Genomic DNA, 18,581 nt, shown 5'->3' with positions numbered 1-18,581 from the left:
CTACTCAGTATTATTGGCCTATATTGTCACTAAAATGTGCTGGAATTTTGATCGTCATATGCATGATTTTGTAATTAAATACATAAAGTGTGGAACTTGATAATGAATCTTCTAATTTTTTTATTAGGTAGATGACTCAAGTCCTTCTAGTGTGAGTACAACCAACCATGATAGAAAACAAAATATCTCAAAATGGGTTAGGTGCCATAGCTCAGTCCAACCATAAACCACCATAGTGATCTGCTACACAGGATCCCACCTAGTCCACTACTTTGTTCACTTCCTGATAGACATGCAAAGCATGAAAAAAAAAAAAAGAAACACACCCTAGATAAAGTCCATATGCCCATAAGCAGAGGATGATACTTCATCAGCAAATTATGTCTCGAAATCCAACCTATCACTATGGCCAAGTCCCCTTCCCAGCCAACGTGGGAGACCCCTAGGATAAGCCTCGCATATCTTAGACCTTTCCAAGCTTCTCTAAGTTTTACCCCTGGAATAGATATATCAAATAATTGGGTGCCATAGGCAGGCATTAACTCAGAATGTGGTCCTCTAAATGCAAACCTTGCACCACTTTTGGTATCATTATCAATCAGATTGCCATCTAAGTTTATCTTGAAAACGTTTGAGGCTGAGGGCTTCCAGAAATATAAACCATCTAAGAAGCATCAACAACTAAAGAGGAGTCCCAAGTGTCCCTAACTATCAAGAAATCTCCAATAGTGTGAAATTAGTGATCTCTATAGCTTGCATATGGGCTTTCTCTAATACAAATCCTGGGGACAAAGCAATATATTCAAATATGCGGTAATTTCTAACAATCCAAATATTACAGGCAAAATAGGCTAAACAAATACATAGCAATCTACCATTAGCACTATTTCTATTATCAATAAGATAAGCAATGACAACATCAATTGGAGATGGATCCATAACAAAATCATAAATAGTACCTAACAATGACCATACATCTCTGGCCTTCGGGCATTGGAAAAGAACATGATATAATATCTCCATTGCATTTGGGGCAATAGTCACAATCTTAGGAATATTCCACCCAAATCGACTGTGTATTTTGCAGCAAGGAACACAATTCTAAACAATCTTCCAAAGAAACAATGAAACTCTTGGGTGGACTTCACACTTTCAAACCCAAGCCGTAATCCTTCTATCTACTAGTGGTTTTTTTAATAATTTGTAGAGATCCCCACATTTCACTTTACATTTACACGTTAAGCCCACAATAATATAGCTAGTGTGTCATGATAAGGTATAGAAATAGATAGTATTTTTTGTACCAATAACTCTCCAAATAGTTCATTTATTAAATCAGAGTTCTATCTTTTTTTGCCTAGGATTAGGAGGACACATACCTTCAACTTCTACACAATCTCCACATTCACTATGGGTGGCCAATAAGCAATGGGGTTGTGAGACATCCAAGCATTATTCACTACCCCTACAGTTCGTGCAACCCCAATGGTCCACTGGATATTTGTGCACATCAATGGAATAAAAGCACAAATCTCTTTCCAAAAAGTAGAACTATTCCAAGCAGGCAAAAACTGAAAGAAATCATCTGCATCCCATACTTAGCTTTCATTAAACAACATCAAATATTATCAAGTTTTGGAATGAACTTAGCCGCATGCTCGGCACAAATCGTCTCCTAGTGCATTAACAAGGATCGAAGACCCAGTCTACCTTCCTGAATAGGCTGACAAACTTTATCCCAGGGCAACAAATGAATTCTCTTTTCATCTCCCCAAGTACCCCAGACAAATTTCTTGAAGGTTTGCTCCATCTTCAATAAGGATGTTTTAGGCACAATAGGGTTTGGCATCATCATATAAACAAGGATAGAAGAAAGAACAAACTTTACCATCATAGAGAGAGATTTTGATTTCCATCCATTTAATCTTCTCAGGATATTCTGCTCTATTTCTAGACACTCTAACCTTTGCAGTCTTTTCCCTATTAATGGAACACCCAAGTATCTCCATGCTTCCTCCTGTTTCTCTGTTAAGAAAAATAAGATTATGCAAATGTGTTATAATATTTTAATGATCACAAAATTATCTAGTTCAAATATTGCATATTATGTGTGTAATATGTTTAGCTCGGTCTTATGAAAAATTATTTAAGTTGCTTGGGCTTAATGATCTTATAATTTTGGACTAATCTATAGTATTACTCAACCTGTCCACTAATGAGATTTGGTCAGCCCATTAAGATAAAGTATGCTCCAATATGCTATGACTTGTATTTGATTGATTTAATGTATACTCTTAGAGTCAAGAAATTAATCAAAAGATCAATGATTATGATTAAATTAGAATTGTCTCTAATAATTTTCATCCAACATGAAATATGGCAACAAATCATGCATATACTTGAGCACATATGAAACACATGTGTAATTCTATTTTTGGTAAGTTTCTTAAAGATATGCTCTCTGTATTTTAGACAACTGACTGACCAAATGATTTCAGAAAATTACAAACTTTATATCACTGCAAAGCTCTCAAAATAAGCTTCCAACAGTACTAATACTGATAGGGTTTGAATGAAAATCAAATATAAAAAATAAGATCTCTACACACTACTAGTTTGAGATCTGATTTTTGTAAACTTTGAAATTATTCTGTCATATCTTATTTTTATGACATCATATTATTATAAATTATGTTAACTAACATTTATTTGTCAAGTGTGTATGTGTTCTCTCATTTACAACCCCACCTAAAGATAATTTGGGATTAATATCCCAAATGGTCCACTAGTTACACCTGATTTTGCCTTGTGTGCAAAATTTAAGTGATTTTGATTTTATTTGTCAAATCTCTCTAAATAGAGTGTAAAATTTTTTTGGAAAAGTGTATTGGCTGATTGAAGAGAAAAAAATTTCGTCCATTTCATCAAGAGCATGAATAACACAAGCAAATCAACCAAATTAAGCTTGAATGGTCTAGATGATACCATGTGTCATCCTCGTCATCTTGCCATAAGAAGGGGACATCCAAGCTACATACTGAAGCATGTCAACCACACTCAAATATGTGCAAAATTCAAATTATGTCAACTTATGAAAAACAAGATCAATTGGAGCATATGTTGATTGAAGAAATCAAGCCAATCATGCCTTATGATTGAAGATTGATAGGAATCAAGCCTTAAATGCCTTCCAACGTCTTTTGCCCTCTCAAGCCTATAAATAGAGATCTTTGGTGTAGTCTCAAAACACACTACTCGGCCAAAGCATCCCTCTCTCTACCGAGTTCTTATCTCTTCTCATAGTGCTCTCATATTGCTTCTATTGTGCTCTTATTTTACTATTGTAAGATAATTGTATAGTGAGCTTATTTGTGCATTAGATTTATGAGAATTAAAGTACAAATTGTGAGAACAAGCTTATGAGATAGCAAGCTTCTGGGCTTTGTATTCAATCTAGTAGAGTACTAGATTGGGGAGTGCAACTTAGTGGTTTTCAAGTTGTAGTGCTGTTGCAAGTTGGTGGTCTCCAACTTAGATGTTGTAAGGAGTTTTACAACTAGTGGAACCTCAAAGCGGGACTATCCTTGGGAGAAGATGGATGTAGGCAAGGATTTGGCCAAACCACATTATAATATTTGTTTAATCTCTCTATTTCTATCTCTCTTTACTTGTGTTTATATATTTTATTTGGTTTGTTTGATTACTGAGATTTACTATTATTGTGATTGTTTAGTATTTATTTTAATTTGCCATTATTTTTTATAGACACCTAATTCACCCCTCCTCTTAGGTGTTGATTTCATCCTCTACTCCTAGAGCTTCCTTGATCGCATTTTTGAAATGGGGTTTAATCTTTGGGCTGAAGGAGACTTATGATGATTTATGTTTTGTCCCAAAGCATTACAATAATTTTTCATAATCTACTTTATGACCATTGAATTTGCAACCGATGCCTTGGCTAACAAAGGCAATCATCAGGAAAAAATAAGTGGAAAATCATGTGAGCTCCTAGTGTGCTACTTGATGTAGTCGCCCTAAGTAATCTGGAAAGAACATCAACATAAATAATAAAAAGATAAGGCGATAGAAAACAACCTCGCCAAAGGCCAATTAATGATTTGAAAAAATCTGTTGAAGTACCTTTCTATTGACTCTAAAGGGTTGATTTTGATAATGCAAAATAATTAAGTAAAAATATGACTAATCTATCGCCTTGAGTTTGATTGATTGATTTCAAAAAGTCAAGAAGAAAGCCTTCAGTAACTTTGAAATTAAGATCATTTATCTTAAATCTCAATCCTGCAGTTGGCGAAGCAAAAGTCCCATAAGCACCCACGTCGGGATAAAAGCGCTCTACGGACCGCTCATGGACGAAGCGATGAAGGATTCCACTGGACAATTAGAAATCCTATGAAACAGTTTGTCATTTTTTGTTTTATCACTAGATAGAATGACAAGACAAATGAAGGTCTATTATTTCTTGTTTACAAATATCCAAACTCGTTTACAAATATCCTCTACATCAAGAAACATAACTCCAAAAAGGCCATGAAATAATCTTTGGAAGCTCACATGTAAATACAGAAAAATTTGTTCTAAGCTATCTTAAGAGTCGATCCTACATTTGTAACGAGTCGACCCTCGCATACTATCATTGGCTAATATGTTTTCATGGGCCGACTCTAGCAGATTATGAGTCGACCCCAGAACAGTCTTAGAAAACAAATAGAAAGCTGTGGAATTCATCATATTGGCGAGTCAACACATGAAATACACAAACCAACTCCGGCCTAACAAGAGTCAACCCCAGAGAAAGATGAGTCGTCCTTAGAGACAGATGAATCGACTCCTAAATGACCATAGAAAAAAGAGAGAGAGTTGAAAAATTCATCATATTGGCAAGTCGACCTATAAAGTACATGAGTCGACTCTAGTCAAACAAGAGTCAACCCTAGAAATAAGTGAGTCGACCCTTGAATGACCACAATGGAAAGACAGAGAACAATCCTAATCGCCTCAAGCAAATGAGTTGGAGTAAAATTTTATAATCCCCAATTATAGAAGTAATGTTGGACTCTATCCTTCCTCAAAATAGTAACTATGAAATAACATTGGGATTTGACTGGGGTAGCCTATCAAGGGCATCCCAATTTGGGTCCAATGCCCAAAGTCTAACATAGTCCTTATAAAAAAAACTCGCCGATGACACTGCTCAATATTTTTCACCAATGTTCCGGGACTTCCTCGCTACTATTCATACACATCTGGAGCCCAATACTTTTCAGGAGGCTATAGAGGCTTCCTAAGTACTAGATTATGATGTCCAAGGTGGTACCAAATCTTGAGCATACTGGCACTTGGGATTTCATAGCTCTTCCTTCTAGCATGGTTCCTATGACCTACAGGTGGGCTTATAAGGTCAAAACCCGTTCTGAGACCTTTGCCTTGGTCACTTACATGGCTGTAGTTTGAACTCTCATTTGTGTCGCTATTGTTCATGGATGTCACTCTAGTTTAATCTATTTCTATATATAATGGAAATTCTGAACATGATCAACCGAAGAGTACATTCAATTGTCTTACATGAGACTGAAACAAAAACCAACATAAATATTCAAGAAAGGAAGCGATATATGTAAAGCCGGGTAACAAATCACATATCTTGATAATATTTACCGTATGATATTTTTTCCCACTACATAAGGGAGGAAGCGTAGGTTAAGACTCTTCAAAAATTGATCTTGATAATATTTACCATATGATATTTTTTCCCACTACATAAGGGAGGAAGCGTAGGTTAAGACTCTTCAAAAATTGAAGCCTCCTCAAATTCCAATAATGTTTAGCACTATATAAGGAGCAAGTGGGAGGAAATTTAACATGGGAAGACTTAAAATTTGGAAGCCTTTTTTCAGAATAGATGATATCTATTTCTAAGAGTCCCCTTTCTCGTTAAAAAAAATAAAAAATCCTCTCTCTGGAGATTAAATCTGTCCAATTTTACGTTGCATGTTTGTGCGTCAAAATATACCTTTCTTCATGGTTATCTTCATGAGAAGGTTCATATCATCACACTACCTAGCTACTTACCCTCCTTAACGTCTGTCATTTTTATCAAAATTTATATGGCCTTGTCAAACTCCTCATGCATCGTTCCAGCAATTTAGCTGCACATCATTGCTCCTGGATTTGGTCTAAACTCTAAAAACCCTATTTATTTACTCTATCGAGTGTCTTCCATGACTCACCGTGGGTCACTTTGATCCTCTCTAGCCTCCAGGTTGCCTTTGGCCCACAGGGTAATACATTAGCTCAGCTAAAATACCGCCCAGTTAGGGTGACTTGCATATAAATTCCTGAGCCATGCTGAAATGGAGATTGAACAGTCTATCAACCAAGGTAGCTTTGATTCTTAACAATCATACTGGTAAAGACTCCAAAACTGTGTTGTATTCTGTAAATGCATGAAACCATATTATAAGTAATAAGACTGACATTGTTATGACAAGTCAAATAAGTCGAAATCATAAAGATAGAAATAAAACTACTATAAATAGGAAAAGATTATTCTAATCAGAAAATATGATCCAAATGAGAGCACTAGATAGTTGATTAGCTCAAACCCTTTACGGCGCCAATTCATGCATGAGAATCTTCCAAGTTCCCATGTCATAAATTATGATGTAGCAATATTTTGACCAGTAACAAGCAAATTCTAGCAAGTGTAATCCGATCATATTAGCTCCTATAATTCCCAGACCACCAGGAAAAAGATGAAAACAGAAATTAACAGAACCTCTAATCAAGCATCTTACTGCTCTTTGTTGTTCCTTCAGAACGTGACTAATTTAATTGAGGCTTCCGCTCAGAAATCAGAAAGGAAAAGACATGACATAAGAATTCTCACCCCAGTTCCAATCCGCTAGAGGTTCAGCATTGGAAAACATATCAGAACCTAGAATACGCATGCCGCCAACGAGCTTGTAAGTTAATGGAATTTGGAAAGGAGTCGTGCATGAAACCCTAACTTAAAAATATAATTTTGAAACACATTGATGCAAATAACCTTCAACTAAAAGCATACAGCAAAAATTTGTACAACATCGTATTTCCTAAGCACCATAGGTTAACACTTGTATGGTTAAAAAGGATGCTGAAAAAGGACTGACTCAAGGCTTTGCAAAGGGCTACAAAAGTTTGCTGAAACGGTACTAGAGGGCATATACCGGCCAGAAATTAGTTCGGCAAAATAAACATCTCTACCGTGTCATTCTCAAGTGTACCAAAATGGAGAGGGAAGGGGAAAGAGAGAGGAGAGGAGAAAGAGAGGAGGGAGAAGGAGCAAGCGGCAGGAGGATGGCATGCTCTCGAACATCATCACAACCCTATAATAGTTGCAAGCAGCAAGAAAGCAGCATCCCGAACCATTGCGAGCAAACAGGAAGAAAGCTCGAACCATCACAGGTGTAGGAGGGAGAGCTCAAAACTGAAATGAGGCTGGAGAGGAGTTTTGTTGCAGTAAACCAAGAGTTGAAGACTTCCATAACCAAACTGACCCAACCTAGTTGAACCATTCCAATAGGATGCACTTTTGATTCAATACAAGATGAACCACCAGATTCTGAGCAATTTGGCAAAAAACGGGCTACATATTATCATAAACTATAAGATTTGTCAGAACCACTTTCATCAGGTATGTTCAAAATGGAAACAAGTGAATGCATCAAACAGTACCACTAATGGAAGACTTTCAACTCCCGTGTTCATAAAGAACCAAAAGGGAAGTTCAAAACAGAGGCACGTGAAACGCATTTACTCGACTAGAAAACACAACATTTTAAAACAGAGGCACCTGAAACGCATCAACTCAACTAGAAAACACAACATATTCCACTTCTTCCTAATAGTCCTCTTCAGCTCGCTGGAAGAGGGAAAACTACAACCTCTTGCTCAATCTTGGAGACCTTCTCACCACATTGTTTACAACGTTGAAATGGTCAATCATGGTTTTTGTAGAATCTTCCCCATTCGAACCTTGTGCTTCCACAGCATTACTAACCTTACCCTTTTTGGCCTTCTTACCAGCTCTTTTCTGAGCAACAGTTTTCTTCCGCTTTCGCAAGGACTGATTGGCAGTTCTGCATGTGCAGCCTGGGCCGCCCTCTTCTTCCTCAGAATTCACAGCATTAACCTCAGAGTCTCCATCTATTGACTCTAGCTGATTCATCGCCAGTTCATCAGATTGCTGCTCGGTAGGTCTCTTGCCCTCTAAACCATCAATTTGTTCCTCCCTCACCTTGTCATCCACAGAGTCTCTTCCATAATTACTCAACTTCTTATTCCCATAATTGTTTCCTTCTTCAGACTTCTCTACAACAGCACTTCCTTCCTCACTAGACTCCACATTCTCATCTGCTGTCTTTTGTTGGAGTGATTCTATCAGATCCATAAGCTCTCTATTAACCTGGGACAAACAATAAAAAGGTTGTCGCTTAGAAAAAGAACTGAGATTTCTTACTCTTTTCTCAATTTTCATTTGGCTTCTGTAATCTAAACTGTTTCCCATGTAAAGCTTCATTTGAGTAGAATTTTACTAGAATCCGTTACCTGTGGATTCTGTAAAAAGTTGGATATATCATTTGAACAACAAGGGCACTTCTTGACTATTTTCTGTGCACGAAGGGTTCGACCCCGACATGTTCTCTCCCGCACAAATGACTGGTCAGGATATGACCCTAACAAGCACCGCTTACAAAAGTTATGAGCACAGGGCGTTGTGAGTGGAAGAATCATCACTTTCCCACAAATCAGGCAGCAGAATTCTGCAAAAACAATAGGCAATCTCTGAGGAGGATTACTAAATCAAAGAAAAGAGACATCAACAATAATTTGCATGAGGGGGAAAAGCTCATTTGAATTTTTGAACATGTATGGTCCATAGAAGGACCTTTTAACAGTTTCTCCCTCATAGAAATGCTCTGACCATGCTTCTTTGCTTTGCTTCCTCTCTTTTTTTCTAATTTTCCAGAAGTTGCACACTTTTTGCTTTGTGGTGGGGGCTTGGTCCATCTCCAGCCATGCTCTTCCTGTGTAACGGCACAAAAGCTCAGAATGAGATCTTAAGAAAGCTACTGTAATATTAATGAAAATCTTATCTAAACAGAAATGAATCATTAACATGCGGAGCAACAAACACATTGATTATGACCTGTCAGATAAGCAGCAATACTTCAGAATAGCAAAATATTTATTCCATTATAAAACTGTTTAAGAAGTCATATTGATGTTGCTGAGTCACATATCATCGCTACAGGTAGAAAACTCAATATGGAGAAAGATCCTGCAATGAATAGCAATCCAAGAAGGTCCAAGAAGGCATAAAAGAATATAGCTGGACTTCTCTTTTTACATTAACTAAAAAAACTGTTAAAATAAATTTCTAGGTTTGCCAGAGTCGGTGGAGATTCTTGCATTTGCTTGAAAAAATTCATAAATCTTGCAGCAAAAGGTGGGTGGTGGGGTTTTTTTTTGGGGGGGGGGGGGGGGGGGGGGGGGGGGGGAGGGGAGGAGAGAGAGAGAGAGAGGGAGAGGGAGAGGGAGAGGAAAGGAGCACATTCCCACATCATAATCCCATGCTGGGCTTTGCTTCCTCGCTGTAATATCAGTTGCATGCTTCAGTTCTTGAATTACAGGCAAAGGTCTAGGGCGATCACCATGTTCGTCACTGCATCCAATGCCATACCGAAAAAACGAGTTAGAAACTAGCTCCGCATAGCCAATAAACATAATAAAGCCAACATGATTCGTACCATAAACATTATTTGTTTATAACGCAAAGTCTTTTTAGAACACATCTTGCCTTAATATAATCTATATTGCTCTCTCCTCCCTAATGTTATTTGGAATCTCCCTTCTCTTGTCCAACCCTTGGTTCACTTGTGCCCAAGACATGCTACCAAATAGAGCAATCTCTAACGAAGACTTTAGATGTTAATACTGCCTAAAAGGATACTCCTCACTCTATTATCTATTAGTGTCCTAAATTTCCTTAAGCATACTAATTTTTTGATTCAGCTCTCCTAGTTCCACCAACGTCAACCTCAATGTCAGCATATTATTAGGTTTTCTTACGTCAGTGGTTCCTCGTATTCTTTAGTACTCCAATTAAGCAATAAACCAGATAATAAAAGTATCTGCTGATTTTAGTATTATGTTGTAATTCTATGACAATCCAAGGTGCAATTTTTAATAGATGAATGTGCACATGCACGCTCAGACTTAAACAATAAACCAGACAAGAAAAGAATCCCCAGATTTTTAGTCATATGATGTAATTCTGTGACACTCCAGGTGCAACTTTGTAATAGATGGCAATTTTCTTATAGATGCATGCACGTGCGGACGCGTGCATAGGATATATCTACGAATACCTATTACATATAAATTTGTGATGCGTTTATGTACATGCATGTTTTTGCGTCTAAAGAGGGAATAAAGCTAGAATGCTTTTGACAGCACTTGTCCACAAATGCTTGCCAATGAAAATAAATGAGAAACCCCTAATATAGAAATACACAATATCTATATGTGTGTGTGTACACATAAATTTACATGTGTCTTTTGTGTCCAGAGGCAGTAAAACTCGAATGCTTTTGAGAGCATTTATCCTCCTTCCCATTGAACATTAATGATAGACCTCTCAAATAGAAATAAAGACCGTTGATCATGATCTGCAATGTCTAAAATGCTTAGAAAGTAAAGATCGTTTCTTTTGGAGGTCCCATACCTACAAATCATTTGCACAAAAAAGATAATAGCATTATAGACAGTGAGCAAAAGCTTATTGGAGATTATATGATTCAAAAATCCAGACCATTGGTCTTGACTAAAACATAATGAACAAAATTCAGCTGATTTGGATGCTTCTAGATTATAACTTATATGAAAACATGGTATAATACGATTAAAATTGTCCATTTTGTGTCCATCTGATGCTTGAGAAAAAAAATCAAAAATACATGATTTTACGTTTCTCGCCTAGTTTGCCATTGCAGATCATATCAACGATGTTGATTTTTTTTTATAACTCAGGACCTCACCCAAAAAATCTGGCCTGAAAGTATTTTTTAGGTTCCTTAGTTCTGTATAAGTACACAAGATCGACTCAATGCATAGCCGATGTAGAACTTAACACACGCCCGCTCAAGTCGTCACATACTCCCCCCTTTAAGCCTTAGTGTTCTCACTAGGCTAAAAGTCCAAATCCAAATCTGTTTAAATCAAGGTTCATCATACTGCTACCGGAAATTATACCGGTGCCACACTATCATAGTGTCGGTATGGTACGCGGTACGCCTAACGTACCGAATGTCGGTATGCCACCAGTACCCGTACCAGACCGGTACAGTACGCTCGATACTAGTACTGGTACTATTAAAATTGTCCATTTTGTGTCCATCTAATGCTTGAGAAAAATACATTAAAAATACATGATTTTACGTTTCTCGCCTAGTTTGTCATTGCAGATCTTATCAACAATTTTGATTTTTCATAACTCGGGACCTCACCCAAAAAGTCTAGCCTAAAAGTATTATTTAGGTTTCTTAGTCTTGTATAAGTACACAAGATCAACTCAATGCATAGCTGATCTGGGACTTAACACACGCCCACTTAAGTCGTCACATACTCCCCCCTTTAAGCCCTAGTATTCTCACTAAGCTAAAAGTCCGAATCCGTTCAAATCAAGGTTCGTCATAACGGTACCGGACCCTGTATCGGTGCCACACTATCATAGTGTCAGTACGGTACGGTGCGCAGTACGCAGTATGCAGTACGCCTGGCATACCGAGTGTCGGTATGCCATCGGTACCAGTATCCATACGAATACCAAATCGGTACAGTACGCCCAATACCAGTAGCGGTATCGTACCGGATGGTACGCCATACTATGGTTCAAATCTAATCACAAGAAGCATAATCGGTCCACGATCAACCCCAATGGGCTTGTGCTATAGTGTCCCTTAGTCTACACAGGCCATGAACTGGATTCGCTCTAATACCATTTGTCAACCTAGAACCTCACCCAAAAAGATTAGTCGGAGGTATTATTTAGATTTCTTAGCCTTGTATCCAAAATCTACCCAGTACATGGCCGATATAGGGCTAAATATATGCTTGCATAAGTCCTCACAATTTTTATTTCCAAAGAGCTATCAATGATTATCACTGGAAGGCATTTGGGTCATCTAATCCCAGCTATTCTCGGAGAAAGATGTAATCTATGTACTCTTTTTAAGCTTAACAAAAATGTAGATTCGGGCAAGCTGCCACCATATAACCTGCCTATGTAAAAACACCTATAAAGAGAATAATTTGAAGATAACGTACTCTACATTTGGACCACAAACTTCTAACTCTTTTTATTCTCAAGTAGCAATCATCACTTAGACTCAACAACCAGCTCCTTAATATTTGTAACAAAAATGCATAATTGCTCCTTGTTATCTATAGCAGTAAGTGCAACAAAAAAAGTGCGAAGGGAATGCAAAAAAATAATCACTGCGCAAGACAAAGGAGTTGAAGTAAACCTTGTCCATGGTGCTGGTTCATTATCGCATCGCACAAAAAGGTATCTGCAAACCTTAAAACCCTGAAAAGGTACCAAATCATTATAATAAGTATATCATCTCTTTCCAAGTAGTTACAGACAAGCAAAAAAAGAGAAAGGGAAGGGCAGGCAGCAGGAAGTGGGGAATCATGAGATAATGTCAGTCATTAGACAAACAAAAATACCTGAACACCAACTTTACGCCAACATTTCTCAACTCTGTAAATTCCGTCATATCTTACACCATTTTCAGGTGCATACGAAGAACGTTTCTCCTTATGGGATCTGCTTATTATATAAAAATGTCAGACTTCTAGTAAGAGATGTTTGGTAAAACAGAGACGTTGGAACTTATTTTGTTAATAACTTTATACTCCAAAATTAAATTGCAGGGAACACTAAAGCTTCTTAACAAAGCCATTAGGTGATGATAGATCTAAAGTGCTCATCCTTGCTGGTAGTAGGAACACCTTTCAAAGCGTGACATAAAATATATTGCATCAAAGAACATATCATAATTTTAACCATCAAACTTTGTCTTAACCATGAAAGAACATATCATGAACATAAAAACGAGAGAATGATACCACGATGTAGGCACTAATGTGGTACACCTGTTGCCACTTGAGGCAGAAAATAATCTGGAACTGCTGTAACAGGATTTTGCTTTTAAAAGAATCAAGCTACCTACCTCACCACTCGAACAGGATAACCATTTAGGCAACTAACTCGTAATGCTTTGTTCAGCTTCTCAAATTTCTGGTCAAAAGACTGGTCCTTATTTGTTCTCTTATTTCCACTCAAGTCCCTTCCTCCACTGCCATGACAAGATCAATCACATTCATATTTCTCAATGGAGAATCAAAAAAGCACCAAAGAATAAAACAAAACTGATTATATAAAAACAGCAGTTAGTGAAACAATAAACAAAATAAATGAGGATCTTCTCTTTTTTTTTCCTTTCCTGAAGATAAAGGTGAGAAATGCAGCTCAGAACAACTCAACTACAAGACTCTTCTTATATTGTTAGCAAAGAAAGCAATCAAGTTCAATCATAGCAGCAAACTCAAATTAAGATACCTTCCAGTGTACAGGAACCAATCTCCATGATCTTCGTCATCTTCATACCCTCCTGACAGTGCAACTGACTGTGCACCATGTTCAGACTGCCCAGCAATTCCTGCAACATGAGGTAAGTGGGCACCCCATTGTCTGCATTCCATGCGGTCCTCCCATAACTCACCTACCAGCACACCCTTGCTCCTTTTAGGATCGTGCTCAACAAGGATTGGACCAAAATGATCAGGAGGGACTGTAACAAAGATTTGACCACTGCAAGCGTTGGCCTTTCCAGCCCTTTTGGCCCGTTCAGTAGTGAATGCTTTCTCAGGTCTGTGCTCATTGCGCACAAAATGATATACATGTGCTGCATTACCCATTGATGCTGATTTTGTTGTCTTTGCCATACGAATAGCAACAACAAGAGCTGAATTAATTCTTGGCTGGGATGCCATACTGGCTGGGATATGATCACGACACTTTGCACATTTACGTTTACCTTGCCCAACCCATTTCTGGAAACATTTTAGGCAGAAGTTGTGACCACAGGGTGTCTGCAGCAGCAAAATAGGATGCTAATAATGCATCAAAATTCAAATGTACAAAAAATATAGGAAAAATTAAAAACAAACTGAAAAATATCTAAAATTATACAAAAAGAATATGGAGAAATCCGGAACTGCAAAATTGTTAGAAACTAAACTATTATAACGCCTACCAATTATAAGATATTTAATTATTTTCCTACTCACATCAGATCCATATCCTATCTTTTGTATTTCTTGTACCAGCATGCGTATATCTCATGTCCATGCCCATGTTTCTTAACTAGCCAACTAATATTCTAGCTTTCATGGGCCCCACTCATGCCAAGAGTTGACTTAGCAAGGAACTCAACATAGACTTTTGAGAATTGGCATCGCCTTGGCAGTTCCTGAATACATGTTAATATGAACCATGCCTTGCCAATTTAGATTTTAGCCAATGTCACTTTGACAGGAAAATGTAGGTTTTGGAAATGAATCAACCTGACCATGAAGAGCTCGGCCTTGACTTGATTATGGGCTCATTTTAGTTCATTTAGTTAGGAGGAAAAACAAACTAAGGCACCATTCGAGGTTCATAAACAAGCCAAGGCCTGGGCATTGCAGTTGTAACTATGAGTACTCCATGCTCAGCTTGATAACAAGCCCAGAAAAAGCTTGAACGTGTGTGGTTTAGCATGGTTCAACCATAGCTCAGGTGTGACCACTACTTTGATATAACAAGTAACTTTGAGCATTGACAAGCTCAGTATTAGGGAAAAACTACTTGGAAATGATGGTAACGATGTGATCGCAAGACATCGAGTCGTGCCCCTTTTGCCTCCTAATTTTGCCCAACTTTTTCCACTAACTCTCCTTGATAAGAGTTCAATCTTTCCTAATGATAAGGAAAATGTGTGCATCTCCCTGAAACTTCCCCTAAGAAACGAATAGTAACAACAATCTTTCCTAATGACAAGGAAAAAGTATGCGTCGCGTTGCCTAAGAACAGAATACTAGGAACCCTCAGATATCAAGGCAGCTTGATTTAACTTTTCTATTGGGAGTTTCTTGTAGAAAAAGTACCGACAGATCAGACCAAGGAAATTCATTTTGGACTTGATTATAGCTCAGATAATCATACTTATCTGCATATTTACATATAAAAGACATAGATATGAAGAACGTGATGCAAACATAAGACCTCAAAGAGAATGAGAATCTAAATATTTTACATCTAAATATTCCAGATATACATTACAGATTAAACAATAAAATATGATTGAAGCTATTTTCCCGTCAAGTGAGCAGCCCAAGGAGCAAAAGAGCAAGTGTCACGTCAAGAAAATAAATAAAACAAAAAAAGTTTTTTTTTAATGATATCTAAAGATCTTTGCAAATCGAGACAAGGGTATCCATCAGTCTCCGATCACAGCTTTTTGAACAATATCAGTCAACAGATTTAAGTAAAAAGAGGATGGGGGGAGAAAATCAGTACTCACGGTGACTGGCCGCTCCGGCAACTGCATGCAGAAGGCGCATTTGAACTTCTCATCGAAGAGATCGAGCACGTGGTCCTCGCTTTCACCTTTCCTCTTCCTCCCCTTCTCCTCGTCGACGGCCAGAGCCACGCCGCCGCTCACCAGCGCTTGCCGCCGCCGCGCCTTCTCCTTCTCGGTCAGCGACGTATCGGCCTCGATCGCTCGGATGGAGGCGATCAGGTCGCCAGAGGCGCCGGACAGGGCTGCAGAGACGGGGGGGCATGTCGAGGCGGCGGCCGATGGCGAGCAGTCGGGGCACTCCCAATCGGCCACGGCAGCGAGGGTCTCCGGCGGGCGGGAAAGGCAGGAGGCGTGCCACGGGGTGGCGCAGGTCCGGCAGACCACCACCTCCGCCTCCGGCGGAGCCGCCTTGCAGACCATGCAGACGCCGTCGCCGTCGCAGGGGAGATCGCAGGACGGGGCCATCGGAGAAGGCGACGGAGAGGAAGCGAGGAAGCGAGAGAGGGAGAGGTGATGAGATCTCGGGGGTTAGGGTTTTGACGGGGGGTTTGGGGGAGGAGAGGAGGGCGGGATTTAGAAGAGGGGACGAAGGAAGAAAGAGGCGGGTTTTCGGAAAAATAGGACGAGGTTTTGAATTTTCCCCTATGGGTAAGGCTGGGTCGGGTTGACCCGTGACCCAACCCGACCCGTTTAAACGCGATCCGATTTTTTTAAAAGGATGGTGCGCTGGGTTGAGATCTCAAAAAATTACATTTGTTTCATTTTTCGATTCGGATATAATTTTATTGAATCTCGACTCGATCCGATCAAACTCAACTTATTATTTTTTAAATTAATTTTGAATTATTTATCCAACGACCCAATCCTATCGAATCTCGGATTATTCATTTTTGGCTCGCAGGCCCCAATCCACCGAGAATTATTCATTTTGAGACTCTTTAAGTTTTTCTTTTAGATGTTTTATACATTACGAGCATTGATGCACTCAATAAAATTAAAAAATAATAAATCATGGAGTATTTTAAACAACTCCTCCTCTTCGACCTACATAATGTTTTTGAAGTGGCAAGCTACAAAAGTAGCTATCAATCTGTAGCTTCGTTGGCCCTCTAAATATATACTTAATCTAAATAGCCACTTTACTGCACATCATTATTTAAATATTTCAAGGCAGTTGATCCTCCCAACTATGGAGAGGTGCAACATCCTTTTTTTTCTTTTTTTTTCTTTTTTCTTTTTTTTTTGCTAGACAATAGGAGAGAAGAGGAGAATTAACCCCACAAACGTAGCAACCCCCACTGAGCCCCTCTTTCACCAGATAATGTCTGATACGGTAGACAATACACTCATATCCTCTCCAACTCGTGGGGGAGCTCCATCAGCGTAGCAATTCTTTCTACATGTGAGTACGTCATTTCAGTACCACCTCAGTATGCCTGGATTAGATGGCAACCCCGTCGAGCAAATCAGACAGGACGCCGATCTCCGCATTTACCCCCTCGCGCGCACGCATAAGGTACACGAGATACTGGTCGCCTTGAAATCTACAGATTTCCAAACCTGTGAAAAAGGATCATTAAGGAGATCGAGGAAAGGTTTTGTCTTGTCTTGCGTTGGGATGTTGGCTTTGGGACAAATCTGATCGCACGATGAACAGCTAGAGATATAAAAAGTACAGATAGGGAGTGAGGAGTCCGGGTCTGCGAGAGGGGCGTTTAGGGCCAGAGGAGCACATAGGGTAGAGTGTGTCGTTTGTGGGGGAGAGGGGCGTCACAGAATTCACCAAGGATAATGACTTATGCCACTTGGGACGCCTACTTGGATGTTTGTAACTAATTGATATATGTTTTAAAATATATTTAAATTTATTTATTTTGATAAACAAATTTTAGATAAAAAAATGTATTTTAAAGTAGTGAATTATATTTGTTTATTATAAATTATAATATAATCCGATCTAGATCCAAATTAGATCCAATTTTTTTGGATTGGGTACGGATTATATATAAACTCGGCCTGATTTGAATAACCTATTAGATTAAAAATTGTAGCTATAGATTCAATCCGACCCGATCTTCTATTAGGTTGGTCTGGATCTAAAAGAATCTGAAGAGAAAATCGGGTTGGATTGGATCACTCATGATCTAGTCCGACCTGACCAATATGCACCCCTATAAAAGAGGAATGCTAAAGGTTCGGTTCCTTATAAAGTGGTCTGGTGTCATATTTTCTAATGGATAGGGCTATATGGAAAATGGAAACTTAGATTACCAAAGTGCCCTTCGATTGTGATTTTTTTTCCTTCCCCGATCTTTAAAGATCCAAAAGGTACTGAACAAGTTGGGGTTAATATACTATTGCTATTATTGGATCGCACCTTGCACATATCTCAAATCACTCTAAATGCATTTATTTATCCATCTGAATAGATCTTGAAGCGACCATTGTGTAATGCAACGGTGGATTTATGCGAAGGAAGGTGAATCCTTCTTTTACGTGAAAGATACAACTCCTGCCCATTCTCGAGTTACGATAGGAATTTATTGTGCCGGTTTTCTAGTCTCAATACAAATAAATGATTTAATATGGTTCAATGTATGGATTAGTATCAATTAATATAGGAGAAAGTGAAATAAATATAATTTTTCTTATATGATAATTGTAACATGAGCTTAGATTGAATTTATATTAGCAGTTGGGCTAGATTTTTTTAGAAAATTACTAAAACATCCTCTCAACTTTAGATCGGTTTCATTGAACCCCTTGACCTTAAAAGGATTCAATCTGGTCTGTGAAGTTACTTAAGGGTTCAATTGGCTGGAATATATGGAATTATGAGATAATATGACAATACATTAAAATTATTTATCTAAAAAAATAATTGGGGAA

The 18,581-nt window shown here is 38.4% G+C and overlaps 1 protein-coding gene across 1 annotated transcript; it reads right to left on the bottom strand.

Moving 5' to 3' along the window:
• Positions 1-7,629: 7,629 nt before the first annotated feature.
• LOC103724070 (E3 ubiquitin-protein ligase ORTHRUS 2-like) lies at positions 7,630-16,295 on the bottom strand. The gene is made up of 9 exons (XM_008815221.4): positions 15,693-16,295; positions 13,688-14,220; positions 13,299-13,424; positions 12,793-12,892; positions 12,588-12,649; positions 9,622-9,724; positions 8,948-9,086; positions 8,608-8,822; positions 7,630-8,464 (listed from the first exon to the last, which is right to left on the bottom strand). Exons 1-9 carry the CDS (start codon positions 16,155-16,157, stop codon positions 7,937-7,939), a joined length of 2,271 nt encoding a protein of 756 aa, XP_008813443.2. The 5' UTR covers positions 16,158-16,295; the 3' UTR covers positions 7,630-7,936.
• Between the last annotated feature and the right edge of the window lie 2,286 nt (positions 16,296-18,581).

Source organism: Phoenix dactylifera, chromosome 12 (assembly GCF_051530095.1).
Source record: "Phoenix dactylifera cultivar Ajwa chromosome 12, Ajwa_hap1_PhDact_Kaust_v1.1, whole genome shotgun sequence".
In the NCBI taxonomy this organism is placed as follows: Eukaryota; Viridiplantae; Streptophyta; class Magnoliopsida; order Arecales; family Arecaceae; genus Phoenix; species Phoenix dactylifera.
The sequence above is the reverse complement of the archived record's forward strand: the minus strand, read 5'-3'. Positions and strand labels throughout refer to the sequence as shown.